A 25,878-nucleotide genomic window follows, 5' to 3' on the forward strand; every position below is an offset into this window, starting at 1 on the left:
ATCTGAACTCTGGTTTGGGTGGGCCCACATTTTCAAGACACTCACGTGCACTCACATGCACATGCACACACACACACGGATGGGACCCAAGGTTAGATGACAGACCATCAGCACTTGGTAACACCCACTAAAGGATGCATGGGGAATGGTGAGAACTGTACAGGACATGGAGATAGCATTAGGTAGTGTTCCCTAAGATGCAGCTATTCCAATTGTGAGGACAGATCCCCCAGTTTATCAAACCATCAAACACCCAGGCATGTCCGGTAAGCTGCTCAAGTGAGGGAAGTCCACGTGGATCACCTTCCACCTAGACTAAAGTAAATGCCAGATGAGAAGAGTCCAAAGTGCTTCCACAGAACATGCACTGATGGAACTTGAGGGACTGTGCCTTGTGATTGATCAAAGATAAACTAAAGCTACCTGACTGGGGCGCGAGTTGTGCTGACACTCCAGGAAAACCCCTCTCTTAAAGTGGCTGCTGGCCTCTTATCAGGCATACTAGGCAATGGGTATGAGTTTGACTACTGGTAGTTATAGGGAAACTGGTAACAGGAGAATCTACTGAGGCTATCTTTAGGACAGGCTTATGACAAATTTCTGCTATGCTTTTTTATGTTGTCATGGTGACCTAACACTGTCTTGGGACAGCAGAGATATCTCTTGCCGGTCTCTGCAGTGGACACTCCTAACTGCTGCATTACTTTGAGAAATAAGCAGGCTTGGATTTTTCCTATCTGCAACTTCAGGTGACTAGATTAAAACACTGACACCTTTAAGAGTACTTCACCCAAGCTGAAGAGGCAATGTCAGTTTTGGCCTTGGCTAGTGATAGGCAGCCACAAGTGTATCAGAATGGCTTATAATGTCTTAGGCACCAAATGTAGGATTGCTGCCCTATGAGCATCAAGATTGAGGTAAAAACTATATGATAAGAAGAAAAAAACTGGACGTAGAGGCTAGGCACATTGTTAGACCAGTATGCAAGGCCATGATGTGTGGTGGAAGAAGGCATTTGTGTGGCGCAGAACATAAGAACAAGAGTGAAAAGATAGCCAAGATGGGAACTGCAACCCACTGTAAAGGGTTACCAATGTCAAATCTATTAGTTCCAGGAGGGTTTGAAGTCTCGATTTGTTGGAGAGAAAGAATCAGAAGTCAAATCCCCAGGACTGACACTGCAGCATAAACTCCACCAAGCCATTCTGCCAAGGTCCAAAGCCTCATGCTACAAATGAGGCAGCTGTCCTTCAAAGGAAAGGAATCTGGATGGGATTATCAGGATGAATGAAGGAGAACTTCAGCATATACATATGCTCTAAAAAGCTGAAATGCCAAAACGACAACTGTTAGGTTTCTCTATAGTTTACTATATGGAAAAAGAATCGGTGATTAAAGAGAACACTGGATGTTTCTTAAGTGTGGGTCTAGAACACTAAGTGACATGGTTACACGAGCAGACATATCTATTGTTGTGTAACCAAAATTAATGATCTGGTGACACTGTGCCTGTCTTAAAGTACACTAGCAGCAATGTGGATTGTGTGCAGGGCTTTAAAGCAGTAGGTTGCGGTTACTTTGACTTATTAATTGGATATTTTAATTTGTACTTCAGTTGGAAAGTTCACTTAGTTGGCCAAGTATTTCTATTACTGTTACTTCAAATGTTTTATAACTGGATGATGGATGCTAATGTCAGAGTCTATTTTTTTTTGGGGGGTGCATTTAATTTAACTTGCAACTGTAACTAAAGCATATCCTGGCATCTTGCATGTTCAATGTAAAACATTTTCAGAAAGTGCCATCAGTAACATCTACAGGGGGCAGCAAGCTTCTTAAGCTACAAGCAGGTATCTTTCTGTTTTGCCAATATAAAATGCCTCACAGGAGGTTCATGTATAATCCGGTTTACCTTTAAAATGTTGACTGTACAAAGTCGAACGACCGCAATACTGAAATGTTTCCATGAAATCTGTACCACCGAAATGTCACAAACTCGAAAAACATTGAACGTTGACATTTCCGACCGTGCTACACCTACAAACATGTGCTAACATGGGTCAAAAAGGGGACGAGATTTTGCAGTTCAGAACATCAGCATTCGAGGTTTTGACCAGGTGCAGTTCGGAGTTCAACATTCCGACTATCAACATTTTAAAGGTAAACCGTATAATCCTAATAAATGGCAAGGAGCCCCCATATATGTATTTCAATGTTTATAGAGCAAAACTGTCAACATATCATAGATTTGTGATGCCTTAGAAAATGATTTATGAACACAATCACACCATATGAAGAAAGCAGAACAGATAACAAGGGTGCCCTTAGTAAATATTAACAGCACTGCACCAACTTTAAGAAATTTGTTTTTATGATTTTAGAGAAAATTAATGTGAAAAGAAGGTGGTACTAGGAAACAAAACTAGAATACAAACAATTGGCTCAACAGTTGAGACTAAACTCAGGTTCCTCCCCTAGTCTAAAGAAATCCATTAATATTCAGAGTATAGTAAAAGACATCTAAATTACAAGACAAATTAAGTTTTTAATAAATATTTCTTACATTTTTTTGTATAAAAGATGCTACATTTTTGAGAGATGTAATTTTATTCTCAAGCATATTAACATTTTTACAGTGTCAGATTTTAATAATAAATGTTAAAATGTATTTAAATCATGTGCTCCCTCTGTCGTGAGGCTTATTAATTTTTCTGATCAAGTCTGTTCACGTTGGATGAAACTGCTAAATAAAGAGATGCTATACGGTGCCTCTCCACTTTTTGTCTCTCTAAATGCACCACGAGTCTGTTTTTCTCTCACTTCGTACTACAATTCCTGTTTGTATTACACTAACTTACCTTTAATTTCTCTGTAAACATGCTAAAATTTCTCTATTAATCACTGTCATATAATTTGTATCTATTCTTAACCAATGCTTTCATATTATGTCAAATTTGGTATAATTATTTAAATGGTAGTTGTTTTTATATTATTTTTAAAGACTGTAAAATTATTTTTCTTAAAATGTTTTGTTAATACTTTGGAGCTTTTCACCCTGGGCTTCCACCGAAAATGGGCTCCTACCTAGTGGGACTTTCCAGGTAATCAAATGTCAATCAATAAATACATTTTGTCTCCAGCTGGTCAGAGTTTGTTAGTTTAATGCTGCCATGGTTTAAATTTTCAAGGTTATTATAATCTGCAAATTCTGGCTAAACTTTTGTTAATATTTTCTCTAGTGTTTCCCATATTCTCTTAAACATGTCTCATAAAAACAAAAGCATGCTGTCAAGTTAATTTAGTATTTTCACATTATCATACAATTTCCCTTCCAGTATTTTGCATTTCATTTGACGTTTAACTTGTATTTTTGCAAACTCCATTTAGGCAGTTTATTCAGTGCCTCCCACATCAGTTATAATGCTTTTTCATGGCTCGTAAACTGAGGCTGACAACCTCAGATAGAGGTTTTTGTAGGTCTAGGACTCAAGAAGCCTGCTCTGGGCACTATTCCCCACTATTAAGCTAAACACTCCCTTAACAGATTAAAAAATAGCAACCAGAATTTACACAAACTCTTAACACTTAACCCCCTGCCCCTCTCCTGGGCCATTTTACTCGGTACCTCTGACCTTCCACCCTATTTACCACTCCCCCTACCTTTTTCCACCATCCACCTTCCTAATCTTTCCAAATGTCTAAACTTTCTTATAATTTCTTGTTGATCTGTAGAAACTTGATCACTGTTACATTTAATGTACATTTGCAAACACACTACTCAATCGCTACCTCTCAACTTATAGTACTGTACTTTAACCTTAAACTTTTGTACTGCCTTGTATTATACAGTTGTGCATTGCCTTACATTCATAAATGTGTGTTCTCCCATTTTCTGTCTTACTGCTTTAACTCCCAGGCTGTATTTGGAATGGGTGTCTCGTGGATCAGTCCACAGCTCTATTCAAAATATATAAATAAAACAAAAACATTCAGAAAGTCCAGCACCTCCGCTACTGTCCTAAACAGGCAATAAAAATACAGTTCTCTGAGGGTGAAAGTACCACTCTCCCACTTTGGCAGTGCCCCCAGAGTGAGAAGAAATGGTGAAAATGCTAATATCTATGAAGGGGCTTCAGCAGCTTTTTCCGTTTTCTTCTCTCCCTCTGAAGCATCAGAATATGGCCTGGTTTTCTGTCAAGGACTCAACAAGTAAAACCATCTTCCACCTGGGAGGATACCTACTTGAAGGCTGCCCTGCTGGTCAAGGCCTTGGACATCTTTAAAATGGAGTCTGAGAAGTATCCAAATGCATCATATAACAATAAGTTTTTGCACTGAAAGCTTTTCAGCTGTCTGGTAAGAAACTACTGTTAACTTTGGTATGAAAACAGCTCCTGGTGCAACCCTCAGTGACTTTCTGTTATACTTATTTATATTAACTGCATGAGTCTAATGGATGCAAGTTTTCCTTTTCAGAGGGAGAAGATTGAGTAACATAGTAGGTAAATGGAGATATGAGGGAAAAACTCTGAACTGTAAGTAGCAGCTTGTTAAAACAGATAACGGTTTCAGTCATCTGTACTAACGGCTGATGGTGAAAAACAATATGTCCTTCAATGTATCATCTGTCACAAGGAAGACAATGACATTTAGGACCAAGAAGAGGAATGAGGTGCTAGCAGACAATATATGAAGGTACCCACAGCACAGCTGACAGGGAGAAAGACAATTCAAGTATTAACAGTAATTCCTGGACAGTCATCTGAGCAAGGTGAAACTTGAAGCACTGAAGAAAATTTGGGGTTATGATCAGCACTAAGAACAGACGCAGAATATGTCTGTCCTGCTTAGTTAACACTTAATTTTATATTCTAATAAAAACAACAATCAACTGACAACAGAAACTATATTTTCAAATGAAACCTAAATATTACTAAGGTTAGTTCAACCCCCAGAGTACAGTTCCATTATCAAAAAAGAACTGAGGGGGAAAAAACTAAGGGAGAATGGTGGAGTCTCCTAGAACATTTTCTGTCACTAAAGGTAATATTACACAAAAATAAATAATAAATTTGTAGGTTAAATCTTCTATCTGACATTTTTTTACTGGGAAAGTCTGACTTGGTACCAGTCGGGGTTAGGAGTGGGACTGAATTTTGACAAATTATTGCTCAATACAATGTAGTTTGCGTTGGAATAGCTCCCAACTGTTATAGGGTTTATTGGGGTTGCCACGTTGATTTTTATTTTAAGGGTAGACAGCTTTGTGTTCTGACCCCATAGGGGAGTCCAGATGTCTCTTCTTACATGTTTATTTTCCGAGGCACTTCCTCCATGGGAGGCTCAGGGGAAGACTCGGAAGAAGAAGGGACCCCTATGGGTGAAGTTCACCCATGAAGGCTAGATCAGATGAGGCTGACTGGAGCAGGATGAGGGGGGTCCACTCAAACTCTGGGGCTGGATGGGGGTGCTGTGAGTTGGACAGGCAACTCTAGTAGCAGAGAGGCATCTCTCCACTGCCCAAACGGCAGAGGGACTGGATGAGGCCCTGGCCCCCTCCCCTGCTGACAGAATCACAACACAGTAGGGGGCAGACCCTGCATGAACCATCAACCCTTTGGGCAGTGCTGGTCTGGTGCTATCAAGTGCTGAAGCACCGAGGGGCAGAGAATGGTTCGAGAGGCCTGGACATGAACCAGGACTCCAGGGCAACAACTCTGACTGGTGGCCCAGTCTGTCCCAGGGGAATGGAAACATGAGGTAGGGACAAGGAGAGTATCAGAAACCTCCATCGCCTCCATGCAGCACCCCCTCCCCGAGTCTAATCCATGCAAGGTCAGATGAGGAGAAGGCAAGCAGGGAGGAGGAGAAGGCTCCCTAAGCCTGTGGGCTGGGGAAGCCAAGAGCCCCAATTCAATTTGAGACTTTAAAAAGAACCACATCATCCTGTTCATGTCTGCAGGTAGGATGTTCCTGGTGGATTGAGAGGAGATGGAGGACCTAGCCGAAGACCTGTGCCGAGACCCAGAGGATCCTCTCCTGCAATCTGGAGAATGGGCCCTACATCAAGAGGTAAACATCTGATCCCCTCCTGAAGGAACAGAAAGAAAATCCTCTATCAAAATGGGATCCCCTACAGGCCTCGGATCTGACTGGATTGGGTCCAAGAAGATGCGCGGGTCTGAGGCAGAAGGCCTTGAATCACTCATGACAAGTGAGGGCTTACTTGGATATGAAGGCTTTGAACCGGAAGGCTTGGATCAGAGAGGCAAGGGCAAGACCATCGGATCCAAGGACCTGGGATCCAAGGCCTTGGTTCTGGGAGTTGATTCCCTAGAAGTTATAGGATTAGAGGCTCTCAGATCTGACACCGCTAAGGCAGGAGTTGGATTTGAAGATTTGGGATCCGACCACCTGGCTAATTTAACAGGAACATCCCCAGAGGATGAGGAGGGAGGATCCTTTCTCTTGCGTAGATAGAAGTCCAACTTGGTCGAGGTTTCTTTGATCAGGGGACCCCCTTTAACCAGGCCTTTTAACAACAGCTTATTGCGGTGATCGACCAGGGCACTGGGGTTGAATGTGGCACAAATGCCACATTCAACCTTCAGATGATGGTCGGCACCGAGACAACAGAGGCACCCCTCATGCGAGTCAGAGACAGGCTTCTTTCGACTGCACGAAGAGCACCTCTTGAAACCTAAGGGTTTCTCCGACATGGAGAGAAGGTGACCAAATACCAGAAACGACAGCTGAGGGACAGTACCACAAACAGGCCAAAGTCAAAAACCCGAAGTCCGTCCACTAACACAAACAACACACGCACTAACTCCAAAAACCACAGGACGGAAGAAAGTTAAGCCAAAGAAAACCCCTACCTCAGAAAGGAACCTACTACTAACTGAGAGAAAAAGGGTGCTAAAATCAAACAAACCAGATGGGAAGGGAAAGTCTATAAGGAAGACAGAAAACTAGCACAATTGGATAAGAGAAGGGTTCTAACAGTAAAATTAAGGAACTAAGAAAAAAATTACTTAAAAAACCCTGAGGAGCTGAGCAATCTGCATTGGATGAGTAAGAATGGCAAACAAGATCTGTGGGGTTGGAAGGCAGTATTACGGGAGATGAGAAGCTTGAGCTAAGCTGCTGTCTAAAGTGTGCCGGCTCGGATCCGATGTCAGATCCAAGACCCATATGTGATGAATGGTGACTAGGATAACATCAGATAAATACATTTTTACACTCCACCCCTAGCAGCCCCAAGATCACATTATAATAACTATAACTAGTTTCTGACCAACCTTTCTTATCTTGTTGTATAAAGTCTGAACATCTTACAAATGAAGCACATGCCTGTTTTAACATATTTAACAGTATATATTACTGATAAAATCCCCTGCACATTGTAATCAAAATACCCAAATGCACCCATCCAAAACTGCTTTACAATAACATGTATTTTATATTTTTACACAAATTTTATGAAGAACAAACTGTTTTAAATACAGTTTACTTCTTTATTCTCTTAAGTGTCATTCTAAACATTAATGACTAAGTGGGGTATATGCTTTAGATTTCACCCACAAGTTTAACTCAACAAAATTCCATTCTTTCTCAACAACATTTCTCTTGCAAAGCCATATTTCGCATGTCTATTCCTATATCTAATGTCAGTATTGCTGGTAGTCTTCTTGACCGTCTTCATTTTCAAACACCAGTCTATGGTCCAAGTCCAGGTTCTCCTAATTCTTCTAGTCAGCTCCTGTGCTTTTTACTATCTCATTATTAAATCCCTTTGGAACAACGGAAAAGGTTCACCTCAAAGTCTCTCTTTATGGGCTTTGTCATTAGAAGACTGAAAAGCAGAATGCCCTTCTGCTTGCTGGCTCACTTTTTTGCTAGATAAACTATTTCCTTCTAAGCCTATTCAGCATCAGAAAATATATTTGATCCTCCAGAAAAAAAAATATTCTGAAGACAGATGGATACAGCAGCTTGAATCTCAAACCTGATATTTCCTGATTGCTGGGACAAACCTGCTCCTCATCTGCCTTAAGTACAGTGAATATTCATTTTTCCTCAAATACTTTGTTGTCCCTGAGTTTTACTACTTTTCCTCTGTGCCACAGTTTTGTTGGGAATCAAGTCGTTCTGCTGGTATGACTGCACCTTTACTAAAATAGGCTTTGGCTGAGTTCTCACAGACAGGTTTAAATCATATACACAATGTGCCCTTTCAATTAGCAAATCCTGCTGTGGAACACCAATTCAGTTGCTTATTTGTAGTTATAAAACTAATAGTGTCTGTTTCTGCAGTAAGACATATCATGTTTTCTCTGCAAATTCTGTCTTTTAACTTTACTACCAGGCAAGCTCTCCTCTCAGTGGACCATACACCCTATCCAAATTCTACAGTTTGGGAACCATCCATCTATATTTGAATACTGCAACAGTGATTTAAAGGGCACTGTGTGGTTGTGTAAGAACTTACCATAACCAGAGAAGTCCTAGTGATCCCTGTTGCAGTACTGCATCCCTCCATCCTTCTCCCTTGCTGTTTGTACCAACCTCTATGCACCCTGTGGACCATGGAAGGTGGGGTGGAGTGGGGGGGGGGTCAGATCATCTATCCTCCTTTTCAGCTGATCTTGATTTTTTTCTTTTTGCTCAAGCTTCTATAGGGTTTCTTGGCTTTAGATAGCTTGAGGATCTTAAACTCCTACAGCTGCCCCTATGGTCACGGGCTTAGGTCATACATCAGACATACGAGCATATAGAAGGCTTTTGGTTTTGGTACACTGACCAGCCATGAATTATCTTGCCAAGGTAACTTGATCTGCATTGGAACATTGCAACTATGTTCAAAGAAAGAACATCAAGTTATATTGTTGTAGACTGGCAGAATGGGTCTGATCCCTACTAGGTAAACATCTCTTTCAGGACTGTTCCTCTCAATCTCATTTCCCTCCTAGATTCTATATCCAGGCTGCAATATTTTGTTAATGTGTAACCCCAGGATCAGGAAGCTGCAGCACAAATGTCCTGCATAAAAGAAGCCTCCAATGCATGTAGCATATCATTTGACAGTCCATCCAGCAGAACACTGGTTTCCAGATAAAAGAAGAGAGTGAGTCCTGTCCCATTAACTGATGTAGAAAAGCACTAATGTGTGGGGCCCTCTGGAGGGCTTCCAAGTTCACTGCCAAAATGGAGGCCACAGGGTAATGACCTGTAGCACCTACAGGAAAGATACAGCCTATCTAACCTAATAGTCAAAGCTGCAGCTTTACCAGGGTTCTCTCATTCTTCTTCACTGCCAATTTTATGATCGAAAGAACAAGAGGAAACAATGATAAGGGAGTGGTACAGGTGCTTGGCCATGTGGACGCTCTGTACATTCACTACTGTAACAGTAAACACAAGGCAGGGACCCACATTAAGCACCTCCTGAAACGCTGGGCACTCAGGTCAAGAAGGTGGCCATCTCCAACCTTTTAGCTCTATCACAGGATTAGCATGAAAAAATGAATGAGATAAGGGAAGGAGTGACCTCTCTTGGTAGCTCCTTTGATTGCCAAACCTCTTCACTTTCCTCCGTGGAGGGCTCCACACCAGAAGGATACAAGAACACTGGAGTGTGAAAGGACATAAGCTCCTTTTCAGAATCCGGCCTGGGGAAAGACCCTGAGCATTCTTCCAACTGCTAAGAAGGCTGGAACAAAGATCTAACCAGCTAAGCAAACTCTTCCCATAATACTCAGGATCCTTTTGAGGATTCCAAGAAATGTCAGTGAGGTGCAGCCACTGAGGGTGACTCCAAAGTAGAGGGTAGGACCATAAAAGTAATATTTGTTGAAGCTGTTATCAAGGATTTCACAAAAATAACTATGGCACCCAAATAAGGATCTTCCACAGACTGCTCAGTGGAAAACTCTGGCCTAGTGCCATTGGTCATAATTTATAGGCAAAGCGGGATAATGGAACACAACAGACTCAGAGTGACATGTCCATTTATGAAGCACTCTCATTGAGACTTCAGCTGATGGCCTCAATGAACCTGCCAACATTATGCAGGACAACAAAAAAGTGCTGAGGACAGACTCCCAGACATTCAATGATATAATGTCTAGGGAAGGGAGGAAGAGCTCCATTCTGATGACAAAGGGTACTCAAATGCTGAGACCTAGAACATTGGTGCTGTACTGAGAAAATAATCTAATAATCATGCTTAGGGTTATTTGCAAAGCAAATTACATCATTTGACTTGTGCAGACATTCTTAAGCTTCAGAATGGTGGCAATGCTTCTTTTCAAGCAACATGGATGATCAAGAGGATTCCTTGCCTTTCTAATCCCTTAATCTTTTGGAAGATTATTCCTTGCCCTTTATTTTTTTCACACTTCTTCCCAGACCACAGATTTTGGCCTCCCCAACAACCTCAGGCTGAAGTGGGGGGGTTGAGAGGCTTGCAGAAAATTCAGGTGAGTGGGGGATGATTGAAGTTCTGACAGTGAATACAAACTGCATGCTTATCTGGTGATTACATATTTGGCCATACCAGCAAACATGACAAAGTAGTTTCAACATGGCAGAAACTGACAGAACACAGAGAAATGTAAGCAGCAGTGATGAACACAGCAGAAACTGGAAATATCACACAATCTGTGGAAAACAGTGAGACTGCATTACAACTGTGGAGTTGTATTGCAACAAACTTCAGCAAAGAAATGGGGAAAAAGGGTAAGGCCCCTTCATTTTAGTGAAACCTTTTTGTAAGCATCATGAAAACAAGGCACATCAACCTTTCAGCTAACATTACTAAGACAAGGAAAGAAATGGTCTGGCTAAAGACCACCTTGAAATTCAAAGTTAGAAAAATGACATCTAGTGGTGGCAATTTGTTCACTACATCTTGAACTGTTGCCTGAACTCTCCATCCAGACAGGCATTTATACTCGACAGCAGCAACTCTACCACCAAGCTAATTAGGAACTCACTTTTAAACAGCATACTTTACCTTGGATTATATCATACATCTGAAACAGCAGCTTCTCATCACTCTCATACTGAGGGTAGAGATGTGTGCATATTAAACAGCCTAATTATGTGCGTCTTCTATTTCTATAACAGCTTTCAATGCCTCATTCTTGGGCCTCACAGTTTTACAAAAGTGCACACATACATACCCGAAGAATCAAAGAGGTCACAGCAAGATTTAGAGTGTCACTATGCAACTCAGGATTGCTGTAATGTGGCCTGCTACCTATAACTTGTAGGTCATACTTCTTTCTTTCAGAAAGACATCGTTACATCATTAGTATCTATTCAGTTTACTAGATTAAAATGTAAATCCAGTGGTAACAATTACGTTAAATATACTACAAAGCACTCAAATGTTGAGACCTAGAACACTGGTGCTGGACTGAAGAAATAATATAATTATCAGGCTTAGGGTTGTTTTCAAAACAAAGCATATTATTTGACTTGGAGCCTATACAAAACTTTACCTTATCAAGATAGAGAGACGTACATTAGGGTGCTGCCAAGACAGTATCCACAAGCACTGGCTTTGAAAGCAGAATGTACCAAACCTCTTCCTCCTACTCAAGATGATGATTACCCTTCTCCAGTGAAGGAAGGAAAAAGTGCTGCTGAATAATTCTTGGAGGATTTCAAAATCCCGAATATTTACCCAAAAGAAGTATCACAAATAGCAGTATTCTGACTTATCTAAGTGATTCTGAGGGAGAAGAAAGCCTCCAGCTGCTAAACACATCGAGACAAAGCCTGTGCCCCTCCCATGGGGGTAGTACATGAGAGGAAGCATATACACCCAGTGCAGTGGTAAATGCATGCAGGAGGCAGTGCTACTCAGCAAAAAGGCCTGCACAGTGCACACTTCGTTCAGTCTATATTGCTAATTATGTGCTTCATTTTCTGAACAGTCATCTCTCACCAGATATTGATCAAACTGTGAAGATCCAACACAGAGGAGTCCCAGAGATAAAACCAAAATGAGAGGCCTTGGGGATACAGCTCTACTCCATTCTGTGAGCTTCTGATTAAATACTTCAGGCCACAGTTCAACTTCAGAACCATACTATTTGTCGTATATGTGTTGGTAGAGTATGTAAACTATCAAGATGAACAAGTTAAGACTGCTTTTCTGCAGACTGACTCAGAATGCAAGGCAACATGACACACCAGTCTCAGTAGCACTATCCCACTTAAAATCAAAACGAAACAAAAAAAAAAGATGTCTACTAAAAACTTCACATGCATTTATAGTTGTGACATCTCGTTTTACAACAGTCAAAACTATATATGTTACATTGTATGCAATTCAATGCATAGCACTGTACACCTATGCTGTGTGTGTCAAGATACACTGATATACTAAGCAATTCAGTTTGATCTGAAAAAATGCATATTTTAAATGTATACATCTTGTACAGTCACTACAATTTCTTTAAGCACCCTGAAGATAAAATTTAACTTGTTATCAATAAAGAATATGTCAACTGAGCTGAATTCAATTTCAGTAGTTAGTGATGATTTCTGCAGCTCGGGCAGTGTAGATAATTTCCTTGAGTCTTGACTCTCAAACTTATGTTTCCTGTTTCTTCTGTATACATGAATGACAGAACCTTGAACCACATATGATCCAGAATGTCCTGTGAGATTATCATAGAGCCAGAAACAATGGTTTACTGTGGCAAACTAAATGAATGCTGGTTTTCGTCTACATTCCTCTACACGGGTTTCTTTTTTTATACTATAAAAGCTTGGCTGATCCTAAACAGTTAAGCTTTGGTTTGCATTATTTTTCTTGCAAAAGTTCCAATGCAGTTTGTTTATTGTCAAGTATTAAGGAAAATAAGGTAGAAAGTTTATACTTATTTCATCTACTCTGACAAAGATGACAGAAAAACGACAAAAAAACTTTCTACATTCAAACACAGCAGTTCTAGTCCACAACCTTTCCTTGTATAAGCTTTAACTTGCTCTGGTTTCTCAGCAGAGATTGTAAAGTTAGGAATGATCCAAAGCACTTACAAACGTTTCTCAAATAAATCATGCAATTATGACATACTTAAGGAATCACCCACATGTATTAATTTGCCAAGTTTGTACTTAACTCACAGATCATATTTTTGAAAAGCTAGTAGCATCTTTTGAATTTGTGAAGGTGCCATGTCTAAAGATCTCTGTAATATACTTTGAAATGACTTAAGATCGAACTCTTCAAAAAATATTTTACCACAAATAGTCTTGAAAATGTTGACAAAAACTATTACTAACACAAGGTTTTCAGTTTTAGCATAGCACACTGGAGCATTAGGCAAAGTTACTGAGTAATAAGCAATTGTCTACCTTCCTACAGTAACTCTACACCATGACCTTGCTTGCTAGCATCTACCTGCAGAGTAGTAAGTTGTAACATCATAAAATTTGAGAGTAGGTACCATAGGGGCCACAAGAGAAATAGTTCAAAGCTTTTTTTTACATTACTGATTCAATACATGTTATATCATGCTTTAGTTGCTGTTAAATCTGAAATTTTAAGAATGAACTTTGAAAGATACTGTGCCATGTAGAGGACATGCATGAGACATGATTTAGCATAAGCAGTTTGCTATATTTATGATTGCTCTGACTTTTTCAAATCAAGTTTACCTTAGGGAAGTCAACACATGTCGCATGCATTTCACAGAAATGGCACAAACTTCAGACTTAATTTTGTGCAACTTCAAGTTTCCTGGTCTCTATCTAGCTGCTTTAATATACAAAAATATTTCAGCTTTGTAGCTTTCCTATAATTAGATCCTAATTATATTGTCACAGCATCTAACCATTCAGTCATTCCTAATAGTAACTTCAGAAAACACTCTGACAAGAGGTGCTCAAATTCTGCACAGCGTATGACTAAAATCATCCAGCCTAACTTGCCAGAAACTTAGGGTGGCACTAAAAACACAGAACTTGGAATCAGGCACATTCTTGAGGATCTATACAATATTCTTTATGCTCAATTCACAACTATTAGCATGCTATCTACCCACACGATCTGTTCTGTTTGCTTAACTATGATGGCCATGACTTCCATATGCTTTACTTATTGCAACTTACAGTAAATGAAACTCTTCTTGAAGCATGATTACCTTGTACTGCGCCTCAGGAAGAATCTTAATGTGATACTTTCCTAGCAGACAGAGCAAACCTTGAAACAAATCAAAGTAATTTGGCAGAATATCAGTATTTTGCAACATACATTCTGAAATTGAAAATGTCGCTTCTGAACTTGCAGGGAAATACTTATTTTTATCCTAAAAATATGACCCTCTGAATCTAATACACCAGCTAAATCGCCTTGTTCATGAAGAACATTTTTTGGTTCTGCACAAACATGCTTAAAAGTACTTTGTAATAGCCAACATGTTCTGATGCACTCCTCCTCTAGTTTTATCAGGCATAATGTTCTGACCTTTGGTTTTATTTTTTGCCACAATTGGTACTAGTTGGTGAATTAGGATGCAGCTTCACAGCATGAATCTATTTAATACCAAATGTCACAGAAGCATTATGACACAGAATATTTTGAAGTTTAATTACGTTTCTTTGCCTTTTTTGGATGGATGCTACTTGAAAATAAAATAGAAATCCTCCACCTGTACTGAATCTGAAAAATTATGTTCCAAAAGTTCTGGCTTGTGCCACAAATACATCAAAAGAGTACATCAAGACTTGCACATTGTATTAAAGAGATTCAATGCCTTAACTGTAGACTCATACTTTTTAATGATTACACCCTGTTTTCAGCTGTCTGAAATACTCATGTCTTAAATCACCAGTTTTTATGACTAAAACACAAATCAGAGCTTTGCTTTCAAAGCTTTTAATCATCTGACATTTTTTCCGGAAATGTCAAAGTTGTTGGATTTAGCAGTTCAAGCCAAAAATTGAAGAAGTTCAGCTGAAGGATTGGTGTTTCACTGGAGTGTGAAATATGAAATAACCTTGAGTATAATTTTTCATAATGTTTAACCGTTTTAAATTTTCGTGATTTTCTTTTCTGAAAATTGAGAAAGCAGAGCCGGTCCACAAATGTATATGGCTTTGATAAATTAGATGCTTCCTTGACAAAATTCAGACATGAAGACATCCTGAACAACCTAAAATGCAGCTTCTAGGGTAAAGCAAGTTCAATTTTAACACCATGCAGTACATGTTCACTGGTCAAATACACATACTGTCTTGATGACTAAGAAGCTGGAGAAATTAGATATGCAAACCAAGAAACTTTATTGAAGAATGACTCAGAATGCAAAATCACATGATACTATCACAGTTTGTATCTTCCTTAAAGGCTCAGTACAGTTTGACTAATAACTTCCAAATATACTTATATACCGGACATTCCTAGGACTCAAGGGTCCAATTCATATGAGATGAATAAATAGGGAAGGGAAGAACTAATGCTGTGGTCTCTGCTTAGAAGAGGGAGTGTTGGGTGGCACCTGTCTTCTGTCTTGTGGCCATTATGGGTGTGAGCTCAAATCCTGGTAAAAAGCTAGTCACCTGAGAGGGTGAGAAGGCCACTACAGATGCAATGGATTCTGGGGAGGGTTGAAGTGGAGGTGGTCTGCTTTGGCTTCCCTTTCCCTTACTGTTATCCATTCCAGCTCCTGCCTAAAATCATACATAGAATTCTTCTACTAGTCCCTCACTGACCACATTAAAAGCAATTACATATGGCTCTAGGTCCTCAGTACATGTTGTGGGCAGCAAGGCTCAAGTTCTACCATTTGTGCCAAGATTCAGCATCACTCTCCATCTCTAGGGCAATGCAGTCAGTTCTTATGTGGTCCTTAATCACAATACAACAGCAAAGATTCTCTGAAGGTTTAGCTTCATTAAACCCTGAACAAGAGAACTTCCCAATGACACACATTGGGACTGAGGGCTGAGCTTGGTGCAAAGTGAACAGAAAAAGAAATAAGTGATGGCCAGGCGCATACAGCTAACCCAGTGCAGTGATAACACCATATGTGAGGAGTAAACTTCCCCAAGGTATGGAAAATGCTAGAACTGTAACATCAATGGGTTTTCAGAAAGAAAAAAAAGATGCATCCCATTGCAAGAGGGTGCCTTAAAGATGAACAGATTCACAACACTATTATTTAAATAATTGTTTGACAAATGCAACCAACCAAATGTAATGGTCATAAATAGTACTAAAACATTTTTGTATGGGGTTAAAGTTGCCCAGACCACCAACTCTTGAATAAGGAGTTCTAAGTTTTCTGCAAATCAAAGATAACTACAAGACCCTTGATTTCCAGATTATGTAGTGGTCTTGGACTTGTGGCTGTTTTTGATAAACCACCTCTTTGGCCTACATGTGATTAACCAAATATGACCATATTTCACACATCCAGCACTTAAAATACTTCATTTTACCACATGTATGACTTCCAGAAGAAACAGGGAATGCCAAACAGAAGTGCTACACAAGAGAAGAAACCTCCATCAACTTTTGTTTACTCTTTCTCCCCCTCTTCAGAAACCTCCACAAGTAGGGAAGTGGAGTTCTGTGAAGAATCAACCATAGAAATAGTTTCAAGTAAAACAGCACAGTTTTAATTTAGGGCTAGACAACCAGTATTAGCCTCCAATACTAATACTATGGACTGAATCAAAGATTTCAAATTACAAGCTGCCAGGGAGCCTGAAAAAAAAGCTTCATCAAAGTCTTAATCAACAAAAGTTTCATCGATATGAGGACTTCCAACATGATGGACCTGTAACCACTGTTGAATGAGAGGAAATTTTTGCAATGTGCAACCAAAACAATGAAATGACAGGAAGCCACATCAGAAATCCAAACACGTTCACCCTGCTACTTAAAAAATTCTGGCATGAAGATTACACACCTTCCCTGGGAATTGAGAAAAGGGGGGGATGGGTGGAGGAAGGCAAAAGGCCTCATCAGTTACTGCATCTGATAGCAGGGTTGGATGTTGCTCAACAGAAGGGAAGCTTTCTTGCAGTTGAGAGAAGAGACTTCTCTCTACAGCTCTTCATGAAGTAGTCTATGGCAAAGAAGCAATAGTGTTGTACACTTCTATCCCAAGGACAATGACGATAAGTGGTGCTTCTTAGCTTTCTACTAGGAAGCGCTAAAGGGCTTATCAAGGATAAGTTTCACTGAAATTCCAGTATCTATAAAGACCTCTCTCTCTTAAGGCTATGCAGAAACATACACGATGTCTATACAACTTGGTCACTTTTTGATCAAGCCGCGAAAAACAAAACAAAAACAAAAAAAAAAAAAAAAAAAACAAATGAACTTCACTGCTTATTACTTCAAAAAAAAAAAAAAAAACTCTGCATAGCAAGCTGACAGAAAGAACTAAGGAAGGAAGGATGAACCTGGCCTTTCAAAGATATTCGCTCATAACTGAAGACCTTTTGGAAAACATTTGAAGGCTGACAAAGCAAGACAATTTTAATTCTGACTCAGAGAACTCCACCTGGTTTAGGGTTGGCAAATATCTTAAAAGATCAGCAATTAGAACAAAAATTTAGTAATCTAGGACAGATACTAAACTACTTAAAAAATAAAACTATTAAACAGAACACACAGCATGTTGTAAGCACTTTCAAAAGTGGTCGTCGACAGATTCATGCAGTTTAAGGTGCAGTTGAAATCACAACCAAAATATTGCTATTAGATAAGTTTCTGTGCCCCAGTCTATTTGACATTTATACATTCATCTGGTACCCCATTTTACCTCTCCATGTCAGTCAGCACATCTCTGTGAGGTTGCACATTCAGTTCATAGGTTACCCAGTCAGTAAACGACAGCTTAAAGAAAAAGGAAAATAATGTTAGCGATATAAAACCTTGCAAGAGACTACATCTGTCACATTTGATATCTGAAAAGCAGATTTCTTGAGCTAAGAATATCAAATACATAAAACTTTAAAACCCTCCAGCTCACTTTGCGACACTGGATAAGTTACTATAGGCTTGTAGACTTAAACAGTACTACATATAGGTATCACTCTGCTAAGAGAACTCCACCCTATACATACTGTAAATACTGTACATATTCCTAAATTGCCTGACATACTGTGATTGTTGTTTTTTGCTATCCCTTTTCTGTATGTATTTATTTTTGCTATTCATTTTTGTTATCAAACATTTATTGAGTTATGTATTTGGCTTCTGTGGAGCCTGGGTCGTGGTTGAAGAGAGTCGATTTATCACTGCAGGTCTTAAGTTAGTTAAATAAATAAATAAATAAAAATAAACACGTTAGTTATCTGTTCCTTTTTGATCTTAGACAAAACCCACCACTCTCACTACACAATGCATTCCACATCTGCTCTTCCACTCTTCCCACACTTTTTAGGCACCTCTCCACTAATCTCTTCCTCTTCTTCCTTAAGCCATTCCTCTTGCAAATCTGCATATATTACTCCCAAATGTCTCCTTAGCGAACTACTCCATTAGTGCTACACCGCATTCTTCACCAACTTCCCTGAATCCACCTCCATTAGCATCTTCTCACCATCCCTTTAACTGATTGTATTTTAGCCAATCCCCTCTTCTCAAGCATGGACTCATTCTTTTGTTCCTTTCATACCCTAAAGCTCCTCCCTCTTACAACCCATATGCATCTATTCAGCAATGATGATTGATGTCCTTCTTGTCTCAATCACTTAGTTCCTGCTACCAGAGCTCCCTTCTTGCTATGCAAACTGGGATTGCTCCAGAGTCTCTCGTTTCTTCACATTTTTTCTCATATCCTTCTCATATTCACCATCCATATTTTACTTCTCTTTTTATCATTATGAACAAAAGCCAAACACAGTTATCCCAGTCTCACTTCCCTTTCCTATTCACATTAGTTAATAACATGCACTCTGAAAATCTATCCCAGTGCCTACTCTTCCAAACAGTATGCATCCACCCCCCAAGCTGTGTGATCTTTGCTCATGTACAAAAATTGCCTGCAGTGCACCACCTACTGTTTCTTTTTTCTTTTGCAAAACATAAGTAAAACCTCCAGCTTAGGCAGTACCATCTTAATAATATGCACTATGGCCCACCAACAAGTTCCCTCACCTTCACTCAAGCTGTCTTAACGTCCTCATGACCTACCTTTCCTCATTCACTATAATGGACCCCTGCATTGTAAAGGGAACCAACACCCTGATATTTCACCTCTTTTCTCACAACTAGCCTACACCTGTTTTCTCTAAAGGTACCACCACTGATAGCCTCAGCATATTCTATTCCTGGCCTCTTTTCAGCAACATAGGCAGCTCTGAATTCAATCTCTGGGGGAGCTACGTGAAGCATCTTGTATACAAAAGAAAACACAGAAATGTCAATTCACTGTTTGAGCTTTAATACTCTTAAGTATAAGGAGATAAGCAAGCATGATGATGCCATTACACTTACCATGGTAGAGGTTAAAGGTAGCACCGATGCTGAACCCTAATCAGTATAAGTGTAATACAAGTTATGCGTATTCTAATGCTATTTGACTGCACCTAAAGAAAATCATGAATCACAAATTAAATGCTATTTGACTGCATCTTAGATGTGAACATATTACCTAAGAAATATGAAAGCATATACATCACCTGTAGAGCACTCAATATTGTTACTGAACCAAAGAGCATGTACAACTAATGCATAAGTTGTAACTTTTGTTGAACTTCAGAAGACTAAAAAAATGTACACTATGGTACTTTAAATGGAAAAAAAGAGAACTGGAGCAGTTTTTATAAGTACATCTCCTTCAGAAAGCAGTTATTTTTTCTGTCTTTTAGTGCAAGACAAAATGTTTGTCCTGCAGTTACATCTCACTTTGCTTATAACCAGATTTACATTACTCTCTGAATTTCATAGTACCATGATGTTTTGGCTAATTGGAGTATAGCTGTTTAAAGCTCACAGTTTTAACTGTGTTAACAGCAGATAAACGGAATGTACTGCAGAACAAGAATTCAACAACAGCACTTACATTCTGCTTTCAGAAGAGTTCCATCACTTGGGCATTCCAGAGAAAGGAAATTACTTAAACTTTACTTGTCACAGCTAATGTCACTGTCAACTTCTAATATGTGCATTTAGGGTCACTGCATCTCTTCTACTTGCAAGTGATGCAACAGTTTTATGCTCTGTATTTTGTGTCCCACTTATGCAAATCAAAATGTTTATATACCCTTGTTAATTTCTTTAGTGGAAGGACACACAACTGAAAAAATACCATCTATTTTTGAGTATTTTCTTAAAACTCTAATCCATTATCTAGCTATAAAAATATACACTTAGATTTAATGATGAATCAAACAGGTTTAAAAAGTGAGCAGAAGTATGCATTAAATCCTAGTAAATACTTCATTTGATGTTATGCTATTTCACATGGTAAAACAGTTTATAATGTTATTAAACAAACTCAAACACTCTGCAGCTTAAGGCACGTAAAAGTAAGATATTGGTCATCTGCAAATTAGTTACATGAAAGCTGCAAATTATCCTGTAATAAGAGAATTGCACATCAAAAAGTTCATTTAACTGAAAGACAGATATACGTTTTATTAATGTAGTGTAAAATCAATAAGCTGTTATAGTGGTAATCTTTCAGTATTTACAATTTAGATGCATCAATACTAAAGCAGATGTACCACTGATACGCGAATATTTATATATGTAATTCAGAAAGGTGCAATTCTACAAATCTGTTTCTTCAGATAAAGAAATGGCTTGTCCATTTTATTTTAAGCTTCAGTGGAATGAGCTTATTTAACTGTACAAAGATGGCCTAACAGGATAATTGTTATATGATAAATGTGTATTTAGATTATAATGTACTAATTTGTTGGATTTGTTCATGGGCACCGGAACCATAGAGCGAGGGGGGAGGGGAGCCTCCCACTTTTGCAGATCATCCATACCTCTCAACTGTCCCATAGTACAAATTATTTTTGTTTTCCGTGCCTCCCAACTGTCCGCAATGACGTCAGCTCAGCACACGGTACATATTTCCGGGTGGTTTTTGCGAGCGGGAACGGACAGGATTTATTTTCGGAAGCTGCTGTTATTTGCACAGTGTGTATATGTGTGTGTGTGTGTTACATATATGCAGAGTAAATAGTACCTTTTAAATAAATATATAAAAATGTGTTTTAACAACCGTCTGGTAATATTCATTTCAACTTCATAGAGAGCAGTTCTCTAAAAGAGCACACAAACTCTGGTAATCACACAACCCATTACTAAATGATACATACAGTAAGAGGTGCATCACATTGCTAAAGCAAATACATCTGCAGTTCTTCAGAAAGGGAACTTGCATGAATGTTAATTTGGAGAAGCCAAGTCCCAACAATCATAATTTACCTTGGATATTTATATGACCAAGTTACTTGTATTGCTATATGAAGTAGAAGCAATAAAGGGAATTGCATAAAATCAGTTCTATAAACAGAATAATTATCATACCCGAGTACACCCTCAGTAAGCAGCAGGATTTGTGTGGCTGAAAATAACTATTGTTTTTTACATTAGTACAAAAAATATGTAATACAGATGCAATCAGAACCGTTTTGTCACTTTTATAATGCTTAATGGGTGGCACTGCCTTTGGGATTATTTGATAGCTAATGCTAAGGGAAAGTTTACTGCAGGACTGCAGAATATGAAAGCAATAAATCTTTCAACAAGCACCTACCTATTCTGTTACAGCTTTGAAATATGAATTTAATTTGATCAATTTTACAAGAAGTTATAATATTTCTTTTCATACTTTAGTTGTCTTTTCCATTTCTGGGCCAGTTCAAGTCATTTACAACCCTGCAGTGGGGTTACATATAGAGAACAGTGTAGGAAGCAGCTACTTCTGATAAATTGGGTAGCTAGACTTTCTGCATGATGTGCTGAGTGAGTTAGTTCATTTTCCATTTGTGTTTTACAAGGGATTGAGAATTATGGGTAAGATGTAAGATAAGTAAGTACCCAGAAGAGCCTCTGCATCACAGTTGAGCAGCTTGATGTGGAAATTTGAAGAACGTGATTGCATATGTTGAAATAACCATACAAATATATGGGAAAAAAAGCAATATTTGTATTACTATTTCCATCTTGTGTGAGAAGCAAGCAGCAGTCCCCAACAGGGTAGGCATTATTGCAGAAATAATGTGTTATTATCCCTAGAAAGGTATTTAGTCCCCTATAACAACTACACTGAAGGGCATTATTGTATGTAGAAAACGGCTTGTTAAATTGCTTTGTATTTGCTATCTATATTTTTTATATTGTTGATAATATTCTATCCAACCAATATTTCATAGTTACTCTAGTATATGAAATTGCTGTTAGGGGACATAATTTACAGCTAGAGTATACACATTATTTAATAATATCTACAACGCTCATATGGATACACACACACACAGATACAAACCCATATCACTGTGATCAAATAACCAAAAAATACATATAGTACAAAGCACTGCTACCCCCCAGTACACAAACATTTCTTCACTGTGATTGATTTTGTAGAACTTCCATGATCTTGCCTCTTATTTCTGCTGTGTCTCAGAAACAAATTGATGTTTGGCACAGTTCTAAGGATTAAAGGCAGTTAACAAATTAAGCTCTTATAGTTTCATACTGATTATTGTTTAGAAAATGCATGCTGATTCAAAACATCTTATTCTGCTAATCTTTTAAGGAATTGGGTTGATAATTAAAAATTGTTCTTGATTTTGTGAGTCTGTCAACTCATTATGTTTGGTTTTGTGCAGAATTCATGAGTGTGTGTGTGTGTGTGTATGTGTGTCTGTGTGTAAATGCCCTCAACAACATCTGGTGGCTAGAGGTACTCAGGCTCAAACCCTGTAGCTTGGGTACAGGAAAAAAGAGCCTAAAGTCCCTAGCCACCATCACTTGTGAATTTATGCCTCACATTTTTGTTCTGTTCCTCTGGTTTGCAGGAGTGGTAAAACAAAACCTTTTATTCTAGCAAATTTCTAAGGTTATAAAATTAGTATTTGAAATGTGTCCCTATTTTGGGGCTGTATTCCCCCATTATTGGCTTTGTTCTGTATTTTTGTGCTAACAAGGTTGAGAGCTATGGTGAGAAGTGAGAACTGAATTTACTAAATGATATGATAGCCATTTAAGTTTGTCTTCCTGTCTTTCAAGAAACTGCTGGTTTATCTTAGTGCTATGTTGCTCCGACTGTACTGCAAAGGGTTCTGGGTTTAAGACTTGGCAGTGAAATGCATGGTGGTAACACAACATTTTATGCAATCAACTTTCCAAAATTATACAAGCAATGTTTAAAATGTGTCCCTGGTTTTTGGCCTTTTGCCCCCACCCCCACCCCCAAATTGAAAATAAGTTCAAGAAGCTGTGTATGGCTTACACTACTGTGATTCTGTATTTATACATTGTGTGTAGAAGTAGACTGTTATCATGGAAATGTTCTGAATAGGGCAGTTTTGTCATTATTGGTGCATGTATTCTGCTTCATTGCCTACTGGAAAAATGTTCAAACAATACATTTAAAATGCAATTGTGTGTGGAAGTAGACTGTTATCATGGAAATGTTCTGAATAGGGCAGTTTTGTTATTATTGGTGCATGCATTTTGCTTCATTGCCTACTGGAAAAATGTTCAAACAATAAATGTAAAATGCAGATATGTGTGGAAGTAGACCTTTATGATGGAAATGTTCTGAATAGGGCAGTTATGTCATTATTGGTTAATGCATTTTTGTTTCATTTCCTACTGGAAAAATGTTTAAACAATAAATTTAAAATATACTCTAACTTAAGTCTAACAAGTGTGCTGCATTATACAAGGAATATAATTTAATACAATCAGGAAGGTGAATCAATGAATGCATACATGTATGCATGGCCCTAAAAATTCGTTTGAAAACAGACCAGAGGAAAGTGTGAAAGGCTCAAAATCATGGGCAAATTTTAAGCTTTACTCTTGTTACCAAAGCAATGGAACAGTTCACATCACATTACCTTGATCTGGCCAAGCCTTTTGACACATTCCCCTACTCAGGTGTAGTACAAAAGATGAATAATGTAAAAGCAAACACTTACATCACATCACCAGCTGCATTGCCAACTTGGCTCACAGGATGCAGGAGATCAAAACAGGGGAAGAGACTAGTCACAAATTGAGTCCCCCAAGGTTCGGTGCAGAGACCTTTTCTGTTTGGCATATACATCTCAAAAGTAAAAGGAAATACCAAAGAGCATTGGCCAGCTAAGTCTGAGATTACTGCAAGCTAGGAGAAGTTATTGCATCCCCAAATGACTTAACCATCATGTAGGAAGGTTTGCCCCAAATAATAACTGGTGTCAAAATCATGACAATGCCCTCTGAGAACTGATCCAATTGTTTGGCATTTGGGAACTTGTGTGTACAGTGACCTAACTTTTGACCAACATGTGCCGAGAGTCATAAGAAAGCCTTTCTATATTCCACAGCTTATAAACAAATTGATTGTGACTAGATCTAGAGATGTTGTTGTCCCCCTTTACAAAGCTCTCATTATGTCAATCATTTTGTATAATGCCCATTTTGGCATGTATCTGTCCAGCCACATGCAACAATTGGAATACCTTCAGAGATACCTTACTAAAAGGATACAAATCCTAAACAATAGATCTTGCATGGACCACCTCAAAGATTTATTACTATACTCAGTATCTTACAGAGTGCTTACAGGTGACATGTCTGACATACAAAGCATCCTCCAACATAATACAGATGGACATACTGAACATCAGCAAGTCAAATGGCAACAGAAATACTGAGTCCAGGTATCTAAACTGAATGTTGTGGAGAGATGGATATATATCACAGAGGCTACCACTGTTCCGGAACAGACTATCCATAAAAATAAAGCAAAGCTCATCCATCCATATTCAAATGCAACTTGGATCTAAGGATGGGTAATAGAAAATGTACTCCAGAATTTCCCCTCATGCCACTTATGGATAGAGGCAGTTCCTAAATGGTGCATCCCTTACATGGCCACCTCAAATTATCTATGGTATGATCACAGTTGTTCTCACTAGGGCTAATATACAATTATCAGCCATGGGGATAGATAAGACCAATCAGAAAATGTTAATTCAAGCACCAAAAAGGTATTGGCTAAGCTTAAAATGTCCTCCAAGTGAACCTATGCTGTGGTAGCAAACAGTTATAAAAAAATTACCCTTTTTAGTTCACTAAGTGCCCCTGTCACCCTCCACCCCCCCCCCAGTCTTTAATAGCTTCTGGCACCTATGGATTTGTTTTATGTCTATGATGCTATGATCCTATTAATTCAATTATTGGTGTCAGTTTTTATCTAGTCATACTGAACTCATATGGGTTCCTGTTTCTTTAAAGCTGCATGCTTATTTTAACAAAACTTTGAATTGGTATAAATATAATTAGAGTAAAATTTCGGTAATATTTACACTTGGATATTAAACAAAGAAGGTCTAGTAAAATATTAAATGGTGGCTATTTAGCTCAGTCTATGTTGCACAGCTGAAGATGATTTAAACTTAGGTTAAACTAGTACAATTATATGGGTCGTAAAAGTTATCATTTAACTAGCTTATAGTAAAATAAGCAATTATAACTAGAACATTGGAAATATAACATGTAACATGCAATAATAAACCTATTCCTAATTGTAATATTAAATTGAAGTACTACTAGAGATGTGCACAATCAAACAACTATTCAAGAAGAAATGATGAGATTATTTCATATTGTTGTATGATAAAAGTTATGACTTTAACCTAAGACACTCTTAAAAAATTAAGATCATT

At 38.5% G+C, this 25,878-nt stretch overlaps 1 protein-coding gene across 2 annotated transcripts in view; it reads right to left on the minus strand.

Moving 5' to 3' along the window:
• Positions 1-25,878, minus strand: part of FANCA (FA complementation group A) — a 2,214,801-nt gene that overhangs the window by 759,850 nt on the left and 1,429,073 nt on the right. For both annotated transcript variants that reach the window (XM_044081851.1, XM_044081852.1), the window contains exon 30: positions 17,796-17,869. In XM_044081851.1, the coding sequence (XP_043937786.1) occupies positions 17,796-17,869 (74 nt within the window). The remainder of the gene's footprint in view (positions 1-17,795; positions 17,870-25,878) is intronic.

The sequence above is a fragment of the Protopterus annectens genome, chromosome 8.part1 (genome assembly GCF_019279795.1).
Source record: "Protopterus annectens isolate FY-2018-M chromosome 8.part1, PAN1.0, whole genome shotgun sequence".
Taxonomy (NCBI): domain Eukaryota; kingdom Metazoa; phylum Chordata; order Ceratodontiformes; family Protopteridae; genus Protopterus; species Protopterus annectens.